The sequence below is a fragment of the Gobio gobio genome, assembly GCF_949357685.1.
Source record: "Gobio gobio genome assembly, chromosome: 20".
Lineage (NCBI taxonomy): Eukaryota > Metazoa > Chordata > Actinopteri > Cypriniformes > Gobionidae > Gobio > Gobio gobio.
In genome coordinates this window covers 6997220-7012566 of record NC_137113.1, presented here as the reverse complement: position 1 = coordinate 7012566, position 15347 = coordinate 6997220, and the positions used below count along the sequence as shown (strand labels likewise).

The 15347-nt window shown below is 38.6% G+C and overlaps 1 protein-coding gene across 1 annotated transcript in view; it reads right to left on the bottom strand.

Moving 5' to 3' along the window:
• The window catches only part of dock1 (dedicator of cytokinesis 1), a gene marked incomplete at its 3' end in the record, with an annotated part of 157184 nt that overhangs the window by 36497 nt on the left and 105340 nt on the right, over nucleotides 1-15347 (bottom strand). Inside the window, exons 18-20 of the mRNA XM_079845555.1 lie at nucleotides 11175-11272; nucleotides 699-788; nucleotides 30-130 (exon numbers count right to left, since the gene is read on the bottom strand). Of these exons, the coding sequence (XP_079701681.1) occupies nucleotides 30-130; nucleotides 699-788; nucleotides 11175-11272 (289 nt within the window). The remainder of the gene's footprint in view (nucleotides 1-29; nucleotides 131-698; nucleotides 789-11174; nucleotides 11273-15347) is intronic.

The following is a 15347-nucleotide window of genomic DNA, read 5'->3' as shown; positions in this document are numbered from 1 at the left end:
ATGAAAGCATTCCTTCATTTCTCACTCACGTGTAAGCAAGGGTGGCGCTGAAGTGCTTGCGGATGTAGGTCTCCAGAACCGGATTGAAATGATGGAACTTCCTGTCTGCGATCAGTCCAATTATGAAGACCTTTCAGAAAAAAAAAAACTATTAGCCTTGATATAAATTAAATATTAAATAAAATAATGTTTAGAAGAAGGACTGATAACGTTATTGTAATTTATGAAATATTAATATAACTTTTCATGACTCGTGTTGTTAATATCATGCAAATATATCTCAGTATTAACCAAAATTAATACTGTTATTATTTCAAAAATAAGCGTTTTGGATCAAAAGAATATATATATATATTATTATATTATTTTTTATTTTATATATATAAAATATATATTTAAATATATAAATAAAAATATAAATATAAAAAAATATATATATTTAAACATATTTATTTATTTTTTCTTTAATAAATTTATTTATTTATGTTTTAAAAAACATTAAATATAATTTAAAAAATTATCAGATCTAATTAAGTGCTGATAACACTATTGTCATTTTTTTTTTTTTAAATAATGAAAATATAAATATATATATATATATGCTCACCCCCAGGTTGTAAGATTTAAGGATTGAAATATCCATATTTTATTTTTCAATCGTGAATATTTAATTGAAGCATAGATCATGACAATCTTACCAGAGCATCAAAAACAAGGGTATCAAATGTTTCACTGTCCGAATTCTCCATCATAATGTTGAAGAGGGCGTCCAAAGTGTCCTGCAGAAACTGAACACACACACACACACAGATTACAAGGTGAAATTGACCATCACAGTATGGTGTTGTCTGTGTTTTACTGAAAGAGAGGAAGTGTGGAAACCAATATGCTGTCAGCTTCATGGACTTTCAATCTAAACCACATGCTGTCCACTTTAATGTCTGCTGTCATTCAGTTGATGCTCAATGACAATCGACCAAGGACATCACGGCAGGAGGAGAATTACAGCTCAGATCCAGCTATACAGGCCTATATGTGCCCACTATTCAGACACTCAAACCACATCCATTCATTCTGCTTCACTAAATGCAGCATCCTTTAATCCTTTAATTATAACAGAATATGAATAACTATAACAGTCACAATAAATCAAGGTTATATTAAAAAAAATAACAATAATTTATATATATTATATACGTTTGATCGGACCACACGGGCCAGCCTTCGCTCCCCACGTGCATCAATGAGATGTGTCCGCCCATGACCCTGTCGCCGGTTCACCACTGTTCCTTCCTTGGACCACTTTTGATGCAATTTTAGAGATGATCTGACCCAGTCGTCTAGCCATCACAATCCTTTTGCTTGCCCATTTTTCCTGCTGCTAACGCATCAACTTTGAGGACAAAATGTTCACTTGCTGCCTAATATATCCCAACCACTAACAGGTGCCTTGATGAAGAGATAATCAGTGTTATTCACTTCACCTGTCAGTGGTCATAATGTTATGCCTGATCGGTGTGTGTATAATGTATTTGTTTATTTATTCTTTCCATCACACTGTCACTGGCCATCAAAAAAAGAAAATTTTGGCTCCATCAAGTTGTGACTTGCTCTCTGTCAATGTGGGTGGATAGATTATTAGATAAATAATTCTCATTTAAAATGAGAAAATACTAAATGGACAAAGATACAATGGTAGTTAAAAAAAAATTGAACTAGGTAAATAAATAAATAAATATTGAACTGACTGCATGATGCAAGCAAATCACAATCCCAGCCAAAAGCAACTGGTTTTCATTTTTTCACTGCCGGAGATGGTCTGAATTCAGTTTTGAGGGGGGTCTGAGTTTAGCCTTTAGTGTCAAAGATGCAGACCGCCCCAGAATACTGTTGTTCAACATTCACTCTCGTTAAAACATCAAACACTTACTTTTTCTGGACAAACTCAGTACCATTAGACAGATTAAAGACTCCAGCTTCGATATTTGAACACTGTTAATGATAAAACTGGGTTGCAGTAACATTAATTTCTCAACTTATGTCAGGAGTGCAAAATAATCTATCTGTAATGGAAGATATTTTGAATGGATTTAATTCTCTCTCGTCTGCAGTGGTTCAGTTGTGTCTGCAAAGAACAGCGTTTGCTAGGGCTCCTAGAAAGTGCGCATATTTGGAGAAATATTGATTTATCACATGTTTGCAAAATATTTTGTCATACAGAATACCATTTCTATCAATTTCCCACTGAATTATCCGATCTGAATGGCTAAATTGTGTACAGAGCCAGCTGTCTCTCCTCTTCCTGATTTGGGTCAAATATGAAGCTAATAAAACACACGATAACTATGGCATAAGGTTTTTGTGTTATTTTCATGTGATTTTGGCTATTTTTATATCAATAATGGATGTTTACATTATAAATGCCAAGCAGGTGTAGCGATGAACTCCACATAAAATGCTAAATATAACATGTTTTAACATCACCATATGAATGAAATCCCCATTAGATTGCGACAGGAAGCTAATACAAACACTCAATGGTGCTCTAAAGTGACATTTTGAGTGAAAGTGTAATTTTAATCTTTTAAATTGTGTTATGTAGCTTAATGCTAACTGTAGCTTTAATGCACCTGTTGTGCCAGGAGAGCTATATCTATTTTGTTACAATAATTTATATAAGGTCTTAAGAACACACTCTAAAAAAGGCTGGGTTGTTTCAACCAAAATTTGGATCAAATATGGACAAACCCAGCCGTTGGGTTACATTTTTTAATTCATTTTTTAACCCAACGGTTGGGTTTGTCCATATTTGACCCAAAATTGGGTTAAAACAACCCAGCATTTTTTAGAGTGTATGCTTTTTATTTTGTTTGTTTTCTAGAAAGACTTTGGATAATATGTGGTTTACTGTATATGGTTTTAATGGGCCAGCCTTCATGCAAGACAAAAGGCTAATGGCTGAATACAAACAAAAGAATAACGATAAAAGAATGAGGATTAAGTCTCATATCGACAATGGTGTAAAATGTTCGTTGTTTGAGAACAATAGAGCGTGAATTGAGCTGACATTAACATCTTTATCAGCCCTCTGTAAAAACTCCCCTGACAAAACTCCCCTGACATGGTCTTAAAAAATGCTTCATAAAATTCATAATTTTTGAGATATCTTCAGATTTAAAATGAAGCATCACCACACTTGTAGCTTCACTTTAGCTGTGGTTATAAGTTGTTATACTATATTGACATAATATTTGTTGTTTTGTATTTGGAGAAATATTGATTTATCACATGTTTGCAAAATATTTTGTCATACAGAATACCATTTCTATCAATTTCCCACTGAATTATCCGATCTGAATGGCTAAATTGTGTACAGAGCCAGCTGTCTCTCCTCTTCCTGATTTGGGTCAAATATGAAGCTAATAAAACACACGATAACTATGGCATAAGGTTTTTGTGTTATTTTCATGTGATTTTGGCTATTTTTATATCAATAATGGATGTTTACATTATAAATGCCAAGCAGGTGTAGCGATGAGCTCCACATAAAATGCTAAATATAACATGTTTTAACATCACCATATGAATGAAATCCCCATTAGATTGCGACAGGAAGCTAATACAGCCCTCTGTAAAAACTCCCCTGACAAAACTCCCCTGACATGGTCTTAAAAAATGCTTCATAAAATTCATAATTTTTTAGATATCTTCAGATTTAAAATGAAGCATCACCACACTTGTAGCTTCACTTTAGCTGTGGTTATAAGTTGTTATACTATATTGACATAATATTTGTATACATTTAAAAATATATTCTTAATATTTGTTATTTTTGTTTTTATGTTTGAGCCTATATATCTCCATATTAACAGTCTGAGTCTTCAGCTGTAAACTCTCAAGTGTTGACTTTCTAAATATATGTTGGTTATGTGTCTATTCAAAATGACTTTTTATTTTGGGTATGTCGAAATGCCCCACTTGCCAAAATGGGGAGTGTCTGGTAAGGGGTTAAAAAAAATTATCAAATTTAGAAAAAAATATATGTGAAGCATTGACACCCCTGATACAAAGCAAAAAAGAGGGGGAAGAAACCACCAATGCACACAACCTTTATAATAATATGCATTTTCCCTGAGAACTGAAGTGACTAAGCAATATGTATTATATTGCATAATTGCATCAAATTCATAATACAGGTTTCTAAAAAGTGTTATCAGGGATCTTTTTATAAGCACAATGCAAACACGAAATCGCACACACACTGCAGTAACAAATTCGGTGTGAAAACATTTTCTCCGGGCGCGAGTGTTTGTGTTTCTAGCGCAGTGTTTGGCACATCTGCTGCATGGCCTTTGGTTACAATCACTGCGAGGGGAGGAAGAATGTGCCCTTGAGAGGAATAAATAAACACTCACACTAACCGCATACGTTCAGGACAGAACAAGTCGCAACAGATACAGGACATCGAAAGTCTATAACGGTCATAAATCTGTCTTCAGTCCGAGATGAGATTCGGCATGTTAAAGATGCCACCGCTCACATAAGGTGTACATAACTCAGAAAGAAATAAAAAAAAGTGCAGGGGATGGAGGAAGAGAGAGAGCATTATTCTAATGAAAATGACAGAGACGCATTACAGTGCAGGAAAACGGTGATTATAACATGAACACACACTCATGAAAATGAACAAATTACGGATGAGAGTCGATAATTAACAATGAAAAATCAAAATATTTAGTGTGTGTGTGTGCAGGTAAAAAGTTTGGAAACTTTATTTTTAATGTTTTAGAAAGAAGTCTCTTATGCTCTTCAAGCCTGCATTTATTTGATAAAAAAATACAGAATTAAAAATGTAATATTGTGAAATATTATTTCAATTTAAAATAATGGTTTTCTATTTTAATATACTTTAAAATGTGATGTATTCCTGTGATCAAAGCTGAATTTTCAGGATCATTACTCCAGTCTTCAGTGTCACGTGATCCTTCAGAAATTATTCTAAAATGCCTGTTCATACCGGGGCGATTTTCGTACGCGTTTAACGCTGACGTTTAACGCTGACGTTTAACGCCTCGTGACGAAACAAAGGGCACCAATGTGAGTGTCCACACCGACACACAAAACGGCAGTCGTAAAAGTGTCATAAAAATAAATAAAAAAACGCCTTGGGTTTGGTTTGTTTTTTTTGTTTTGACGCGGCATGTTAAAAACTGTCTGATCAATGAGATCGGCGCTTTAGTTCACGTGCCTGGAGCTGCTGAAGTTACAGTAAAACACGACTTGGTGGCGCTCGAGCACAAAACGTTCCAGCCGAGCACACATTGATACGACGAAAAGGAAGTAAGTAGACTAACGCTGCGTCCCAATTCGCATACTATCCGTACTAAATAGTACTCGAAAAAAGAATTAGTATGTCCCAAATCGTAGTATGTTGAAAAGAGTATTCCAAAGATTCCCGGATGGTTTACTATTTCCGGTCAGAATCTGAAGTGCAGATCGATGCGCACTCTAACGGCTGATATTGCCCACAACCCATTGCGAGATGGACGAGGATTCGATTAGAACTACAAACGCAGATAAAAAGTGTTAAAAAACTACAAACATGCCGGTTATGCGAGTCCAACGGTTAAGTAGAGAGGGTTAGATAAAGGGGTTTGAGTGAGCAATTATCAGTATCTAACCTGACTAAACGATATTTATTCAGTGTTATCCACATTATATTTCACCTGCAGCAGCATTGAGAACATTTTTTTGATGATACGTTTGGACATTAACTTTTAAATGCATCATTATATTTAAACTGCAAACACGAGAGGAGTCTCTGCATTAACCCTCTCGAGTCGGAGGTCGCGCCGGCGCAATCGGCTCTCTTTTTTTCTTATCAGTGCCAAAGAGACTCAAATAACGTCGTTTTTTATTATTCAGGCAAGTTTTATACATCATTATAATCTGTTAAATTTCTATTTTTTGTGTGTACAGTCACAATCAAAACAAAACGTTTTGCTTTTTGCAAAATAAAGAAAACAAACATGATGCGCAATCTGCAGCCTCTCTGTCAAAGACGTTCATTCAGATAGTCTTCAGAAAATGACCTCTAGCTTAGTGAATACTTGTCTCACAAACATGAGACGTATGTCTAAAGAAACGCTGAAATGTCAGGATTTAAATAATGTAAACCAAGTCGAAAACAAATATGCTGTGTTTATGTAATCTGGTTGAAAAGTGATAGATGTCAGTCACCAGCGAGCCATTTCATTATCCGCTAATGCGACCACACCCACGGAGCACGCCCTCTATTCAGATTCAAATACTGATGATCCCCGCATCAACGCCCACACATCAACTCATACAAACACATCTAGTGAAGCGCTGTAACGTTACTTCAGCTACATCGTTTTGAGACGCGTTGAGCTATAATTCTCCTCACGAAAAGCTGTTAATTTCTTAAAGCAAGGGCTGATTGTAAGGTAGGCTTTATTCTGTTAAATTTATTCTGTTAGCATCTGTGAACATTAAACGCACAAAGACTGTTTAAATATGGATATACGAATGGCAGGTCAACGTGCTACTGCATTTCTCTCCGATACGGTAGGAAATTAAATTGAATGCGGAGGATTTGAACTGTGACGATGATTGACAGGGCAGTTTAAACGGTGACGGGATGCACGTAACTAAGCGACAGAGTCCGTTATAGATGACGAAGTATGTCCCAAAGCTTGCATACTCTTCTGCTACACACTCAAAAGTATGTACTTTTTCTTCACAAAAAGAGTACATATAAAGGTCGTAGTATAAGTAGGCAAATTGGGATGCAGCATATGGCCCTGTCCCAAATGGCACCCTACACCCTCACGGTCGTCCTCTGAGTCTGCACTTTCACAACGTAATGCCACTTTGACTGCCGGGAAGAAGTCCGCTGCATAACCCGCACCAGTGCGGGCCCGGCAGAAGTGGGCATCGAGGGCGTATATCGACCTCAAAGGGGGCGCTCGCGAGCACCATTCCGGATCTAAAATGACAAATGGGACACTCTGCGGTCTCATGGACTTAACGGACACGAGCACGCAACGGCCATTGTAAGTCCACAAGATCGAAAGTGCACATGAAGTGCGCCATTTGGGACAGGGCCAAAGAAGAAGATGAGCTGCTAATGCTGCTTGCCAGTTAGCAAAAAGTGTGTGAATGGTTTTGGCAAGCACGTAAATACTGTCTCTCTTCTTCTTCTGCGTGACAAACGAGTGTCAGAAGCGTAAAGTGGCGCAGCACCACATTGTGTACCAGGAGCGGTATTTATTTTTCAAATAAATGCTAACTTTTTATTTATCAAAGAATCCTGTAAAAAGTATCAGAGGTTATAAAAAAACATTAAGCAGCACAACTGTTTCCAACATTGATAATAAATTATATTACAATGATGACTGAAGACTGGAGTAATGATGCTGAAAATTCAGCTTTGATCACAGAAATAAATTATATTTTAAAGTATATTAAAATAGAAAACCATTATTTTAAATTGTAATAATATTTCACAATATTACAGTTTTTTTCTGTATTTTTGATCAAATAAATGCAGCCTTGAAGAGCATAAGAGACTTCTTTCTAAAACATTAAAAATAGTCATGTTTCCAAACTATTGGGGGACAGGCCCAACAAAATCTATTAAAAAAAAACTTATTCAAGTCTGAGGTGTGGTTAAATATATGAAAGCTGTCGTTGGGTGGCCTGAAGCAGTTCATTCAAACCACTGGTAATATGGAGATATCACACTGTAATTGTAGGTCCTCCTGTGAGTGTGTGTTTCTCAACCGCGCACACACTGATCACACGGCAGTCCATTTATTGGCCAGAAACAAAGTGAATAATTGACCACTCACCACAGAGAGTGAGAGAAAGAAAGACCCCCTTAATTTTTCCAGCGGGCATCCCACTCAACATGATTATGTACTTTCCTCACGCTGTGTGTGCTAAAACACCTTCCTATAACTGCCAAGTTTGAAATGTAATTTCTGCGGACAGTACGGACATGCCGCATGAAAGCTGCGAGGACGACATAATAATGCTGTGCAATCGTCTTTGTGCTCCTGACAGGGGTTTCCTTCAAAATCCACCCCATGGCACGGATCACTCACTTCACTATAAACTAACTGGAGAAAACATCTTAAATGTTGCAGTGCCCTTGAATCATTCCCGCTGATAAGTTTTTACGCCTGGTTTATTTATTGTCTGCCATTTGAAGGATGAGATCATCTTCCAGAAAACCCTAGGAGGAGAAGGAACTTTGGGAGACTTTGAGAAAACATTACTAAAAACAAATAAAACTGAACTTTACTGTAACCAAGTGAAAATGAAACCGCGTTCGCAACTGATGTGCAACGTGCATTACGTAAACCAATCATCTGCAGTCAGACACAACAGCCACTATCGTTCCGGCAGGACGTTGTATATTTATGTGGCAGACACATGGAAAGGCTGCAAAATGTTTTACAAGGAGGTTGAGGGGACATTTACAGCACATGGATGTCTCTGCCTCCATCTTTCACCCTCTAAGCCGCTGACAGCTCGAGTGTGTTTGCCTTCACATCGGCGAGAGAAATCATGAGACACAACGCCTTCAGGAGCAATTCAAGGAGCATTCAAACACATGATCCGTGAGGGAAAAGTAACAGAAATCCGCCTTATCTTAGAGGGGTTTTAAATCATATTCTCTAACACTCTACAATAAACAGTGAGTGAGTGAGTGAGTGTCTGTGAGTGAGTGAGCGAGCGAGTAAACGAGTGTCTGTGAGTGAGTGAGCGAGTGAGGGAGCAAGTGAGTGAGTGTCTGTGAGCGAGTGAGTGAGTGAGTGAGTGAGTGAGTGAGTGAGTGAGTGAGTGAGTGAGTGAGTGAGTGAGCGAGCGAGCAAGTGTCTGTGAGTGAGTGAGCGAGCAAGTGAGTGTCTGTGAGCGAGTGAGGGAGCGAGTGAGTGAGCAAGTGTCTGAGGGAGTGAGCGAGCTAGTGAGTGAGCTAGTGAGTGAGTGAGTGAGTGAGTGAGTGAGCGAGCGAGTGAGTGAGTGAGCGAGTGAGTGAGCGAGTGAGCGAGTGAGTGAGCTAGTGAATGAGTGAGCGAGTGAGCGAGCGAGTGAGCAAGTATCTGTGAGTGAGTGAGCGAGCAAGTGAGTGTCTGTGAGCGAGTGAGTGAGCGAGTGAGTGAGCAAGTGTCTGAGGGAGTGAGTGAGTGAGTGAGTGAGCGAGTGAGTGAGTGAGTGAGTGAGTGAGCGAGTGAGTGAGTGAGTGAGTGAGCGAGTGAGTGAGTGAGTGAGCTAGTGAGTGAGTGAGTGAGTGAGCGAGCGAGTGAGTGAGTGAGCTAGTGAGTGAGTGAGTGAGTGAGCGAGTGAGTGAGTGAGCTAGTGAGTGAGTGAGTGAGTGAGCGAGCGAGTGAGTGAGTGAGCGAGCGAGTGAGTGAGCGAGCGAGCTAGTGAGTGAGCTAGTGAGTGAGTGAGTGAGTGAGCGAGCGAGCGAGTGAGTGAGTGAGTGAGTGAGTGAGCTAGTGAGTGAGCTAGTGAGTGAGTGAGTGAGTGAGCGAGCGAGTGAGTGAGCGAGCGAGCGAGCTAGTGAGTGAGTGAGCGAGTGAGTGAGCGAGTGAGCGAGTGAGTGAGCTAGTGAATGAGTGAGCGAGTGAGCGAGTGAGCGAGTGAGCGAGCGAGTGAGCAAGTATCTGTGAGTGAGTGAGCGAGCAAGTGAGTGTCTGTGAGCGAGTGAGTGAGCGAGTGAGTGAGCAAGTGTCTGAGGGAGTGAGTGAGTGAGTGAGCGAGTGAGTGAGTGAGCGAGCGAGTGAGTGAGCGAGCTAGTGAGTGAGTGAGCGAGTGAGTGAGCGAGTGAGCGAGTGAGCGAGTGAGTGAGCTAGTGAATGAGTGAGTGAGTGAGCGAGTGAGTGAGTGAGTGAGTGAGCGAGTGAGTGAGTGAGTGAGCGAGTGAGTGAGTGAGTGAGTGAGTGAGCGAGTGAGTGAGTGAGTGAGTGAGTGAGTGAGCGAGTGAGTGAGCTAGTGAATGAGTGAGTGAGTGAGCGAGTGAGTGAGTGAGTGAGTGAGTGAGCGAGTGAGTGAGTGAGTGAGTGAGCGAGTGAGTGAGTGAGCTAGTGAGTGAGTGAGTGAGTGAGCGAGCGAGTGAGTGAGTGAGCGAGCGAGTGAGTGAGCGAGCGAGCTAGTGAGTGAGCTAGTGAGTGAGTGAGTGAGTGAGCGAGCGAGCGAGTGAGTGAGTGAGTGAGTGAGTGAGTGAGCTAGTGAGTGAGCTAGTGAGTGAGTGAGTGAGTGAGCGAGCGAGTGAGTGAGCGAGCGAGCGAGCTAGTGAGTGAGTGAGCGAGTGAGTGAGCGAGTGAGCGAGTGAGTGAGCTAGTGAATGAGTGAGCGAGTGAGCGAGTGAGCGAGTGAGCGAGTGAGCGAGTGAGCGAGCGAGTGAGCAAGTATCTGTGAGTGAGTGAGCGAGCAAGTGAGTGTCTGTGAGCGAGTGAGTGAGCGAGTGAGTGAGCAAGTGTCTGAGGGAGTGAGTGAGTGAGTGAGCGAGTGAGTGAGTGAGTGAGCGAGTGAGTGAGTGAGTGAGCAAGTGTCTGAGGGAGTGAGTGAGTGAGTGAGTGAGTGAGTGAGTGAGCGAGTGAGCGAGCGAGTGAGCTAGCGAGTGAGCGAGTGAGCGAGTGAGCGAGTGAGCGAGTGAGCGAGTGAGTGTCAAAATAACTGAAACTGATTCATGACGCTTTCTGGCCCAGTCATGAAAGGAATCAGTCCATAAGATTAATTTGTTCATCAGACTAAAAACTGCTCACAAAAAAAAAAAAAAATTATGTAAACTGCGAGGACAATATAAAAATATACTATCAATATACTGCATTTCTATCATTTCACAGCCCAAGCATACACTGTACTGAAAACACTTTCGGAAATACAATTTCTATAAATATCTCAGCATTTTTTGCTGGTTGCCTTACAAAAAAGGGGGGAAAAAACTGCAAACTAATAAGCAAAAAGCTTTTGAAGTACAGCAGAGAGTTCATTCATAATTTCATATCATAAATCAAAGCGCAAGTCTCCACACCAACTTCAAACGTTTACATTAGTAGCATACATTTCTGCATGAATCCAGATGGCAGTCTGAATGAAAGCTGCTTGTTTTTCTTTCTGTCCGTCAGAGGATTTATACACACCTTGACCACCTCCCCTCCTTCCACTTTCATCAGGTGACGCAGGTTTTGCTGTAGTAAACTGGTGTTGGACCTCCACTTCAGAAGCCCCAGGAGATCAACTACAGGAGGCCGAAGAAAAACAGCATTAGCACACTCACCTCTCTAACTTGGACATTAAACATTCATTAGTACATCGAGCCGAAACAGACATATGAATAACATGAGCTCTCAGCCTGCCTGATAAAACCATAAGCCACGACAGGCTGTGGGTAAAATTCATTCTACTGCGGTTAAAGGTTGTTGTTGTTGCAAAATGATAGAAGAAATGGAAATCTGGGCAAATATGAACCTATTAAGCAGTTTATCAATCAGAGTTCATAGGCTATCCAGAGGGAATGACCGGTAACGATTCATGAGGTCACAAATGCTCTTTAAATGATTCTTAATTTGCCTCTCCCTTTATTGGATGAATCTCACAGGAATACGCTGTTAAAGTGATGACGCACTGGGAAACGCTCGTGTGGATTGTGTCGTTCGGCACCTGTATGATATGGAGAGTTTCACGGTTCAGATGGTTCCCTTGGGAACTCTCGACACCGTTTGAGCAGCTCCCATGGTGATCGTCATGGCAACAGGAGTGACTGACTTTTTAACCTTAAACGAGGCATTCCAGCGAGCATTTGAAAACAAGTGCTGTGACCTGAAATGACGTAATGTGACGGGACAAGGCTTTTCCAGGGATTGTGTTCTGAAGGGCCGTCACAGAGAGATTGACACAAACCTTGGTCCAACTAGACATTATCTTTCATTTGAAAAATTACAACCAAATTTGAAAAAATATATATATTATTTGTATTTTGACTATATGCATTTATAAAAATTATTCATCTTTATATGTTAATCACCATATATACATATATGTTTTACATAATAAATCAAAAAAATATTATTATTATTAAGTTTATAAATACAATTACAAATAATGAAATCATTATTTACAAACAAATGTTTTATTAAATATTAAACGTTAAATGACAATGGCCCTCATTTATCAATCTTGCGTAGAAACGGGCGTATATGTTGGTGTAAGATTGTGCTTACACTCCTCTCACCACCTGATTTATGAAGCTGTGCGCACCTCTGAAATCCAGGCGTACGCAAAACCTGCCCTTGATAAATGCCGCGGCTGAAAACGATCGTCATTACAATAACACGCCCCTATATATTCAAGTCTCCGCCTCCCCCACGCCCTCATTTTACGCCATGGACACACGGAAGACGGCAAAGAAGCGAAACTTCTCGATCGAGACCATCACCAGAGAAGTGGAAAAAACAATTTTTTTGGGGAGTTGAAAGAGTGGGATTAAAGGCGCCCACAAAAAGGTGTACGGTGGAAATCCAGTTTAAATAGCTGTTTGGATGAGAAATTACCTATCACAATTCATTATTTTACAGCACGTGTTTTGAAATAATATGCATTTAATTTCGTATCACGTCACATGTATTGGGGTGTACAATAGTGATGATGATGTGATGTGGAGTACCATTCATTCACATTAATAATTGCATGACAATTTGTAAGATTCTTCTTATTATTATTATTATGATTTGTATTATTAATGACGCTTATTGTTATTTAGAAGAAGAATGTGGTTATTATTATTATTTATTTTATTATTAGTTAAAAGAAGAAGAATGTCATTTTTATTATTTTGTCAGTCTGAATTATTTTCAGTCCCAGTCCGTGCGCAGCTGTCGGGCCTAACCAACGTCAGGTAAAGCGCACAGGCTCGCAACTGGAGGAATACATATCAAATGCTTTTGTTAAGTCACACAAATTAAACATTGAAGTCCACGTTGCACAAAAATAAACACTGAAGTTTATAATTATACTTCCCTATTCGCACAGGATTATGTGGGGACCTCTGCTGATTTGTAATAATTGCAGAGAATGTCTGTGATCTTAATCCCGTGCGAATCGGCCATGTCTGTAATATGTAAAGTAAATATTCCCCCGCAAATGACCTACCATATTTCGCCAAACACAGAGGTCCTGTGATAATATTAGTCCAGTGTGAATCGGCATCTATTTGGCCGGGATTAGGCGGATCGTATATCATTTTTGCAAGGTTTTTGTGTCCTGTGCGCATTTCTATCTTTATCTTTCACGAAGAATGGAGCTAGGCTGCATATAATGCGCACCGTTATGAGCGGATTACTTTCACTTTAGAATGAGCATTTGGGAGTAAATTGCTTGAATGGTGTGTTTAATATTATTCTTAATGAAAAACACAAAAACAGAACAGTACAATGACAACTCGCTTAAATGGGCACTTTTACATTTAGCTTTGAAACTGAATCTTCCGTCGTATATTGTTATTATTGCTCAGTTACGTTTTTAATTGCGTCTGTTCTCTAACTGAACGAAATTATGTGTATTACTATAAAACAATCAAAATGATATCGATACGACTGTTTATAATTTCACACAGCTATATAACGAAAAAACATTTTCAAGTAACATCATATCCGGGAGATAAGTCAGTAAATTCGAGTAAAATCACAGCTTATCCCGTGCGAATGCGCCACGCAAAATTCAGATGTGGGGGAGTAATTTCTAAATCACACGAGGTCCCCAGATAATAGCCTACTCATCCCGTGTGAATAGAGCTTTAGTTCTTGTTGTTGTTTTACAGTGGGTCATAATATAGCATATCTTTGTCAGTGCGTTTTGTGGTGTTAGGAATTGTTTTTCTGCGCATTTTCGTACTAACTCAAAACGTGCGTACACCACCTCCTGAGCTGGCGTAGGATTTGAGCGTGCCGTACGCCAACGTCCATATTGATAAATCTCAAAGTCACCGTGGTTTTGGGTGTACGCTGGAAATTTTGTGTACGCACTTTTGATAAATGAGGGCCAATGAGAGTAATATATTTAGAAAATTAGATTACATTGCATTTATAATGGTTATGATAAAAAATATTAAATATATTTATGACTACAAATACATAAATATTTTGCATAATACATCTAAAAGTTGTATTATTATTATGATTATTATATTTTTTTGAAATATAAAAACGTTTTTATAACAATTTTATTAAATATTACTCAATGTTAAATGATAATGAGAGTAATAAATGTTTTAAGCTATTAATACAATTACTCAACTATTATGTATAATTTAGATTGTATTTATAACGGTTAGGACAACATAACATCATAACAACATAACATACACACATATATACATATATATATATATATATATAAAAAGTTATGTTGTGTTATATGTTGTGTTATTTGTTGCGTTATATGTCGCGTTATATGATGCGTTATATGATGCGTTATATGTTGCGTTGCGTGTTATGTTATATATGTTAAGTTATTTGTTGTTATATGTTGCGTTGCGTGTTATGTTATATGTTAAGTTATGTTTGTTATGTTATGTTATGTTATATTATATTATATTAATTATATTAATTATATTATATTATATATTATATTACAATTATAAATATCATGCAATATATACTATTTAACAGGGCCAATTAACATTCAATTTCAAGTCAATTCAATGTCCAGTCAACCGGTCGTCATCACATAAACCCTAACAGGTCAAGTTTAACAACGCTCACCACATGGATCATATAGATCACATACAGACAAGTTTTATGGACATATTTCATATACTCTAGTACTCTAAACATGGACCAGGACTGTGTATGTGCACATATTTAATCACGTCGTCTTCAAATGAAATATAAGGACACTTATACAGTCGTACGTCTGATCATGGATTATTCTGATACACAGAACACAATAATATAGAACGAAAATTCATGAATGGGCAAAAACGAAACTATGCCTTTATTCTTTCTGTGTTAAACTGACGTGTGTCGTTTGTTTAGAGACTGTAGTGCTTTTAAATGTACTGAAAATATTATTAGACATTTAAATGTTCTTTCGTGTTTCTCCCTCGGTTTAGCAGTTTGTTGTCATATAGGGTTATATTTTTAAAATGCATCAAGGTGCTCATTTATTTCTCACAATGGTTATATTTTATGACCACCACAATGAGTGTGTTGCAGGTCTGAGTACCCCGATACTCCCATTTTCCACAGCTTTACACTCCCATTTTAAGAGACGTTTTGCAGCTCTGAGGTGTGAACGACCAGGCTTCATGACACTTT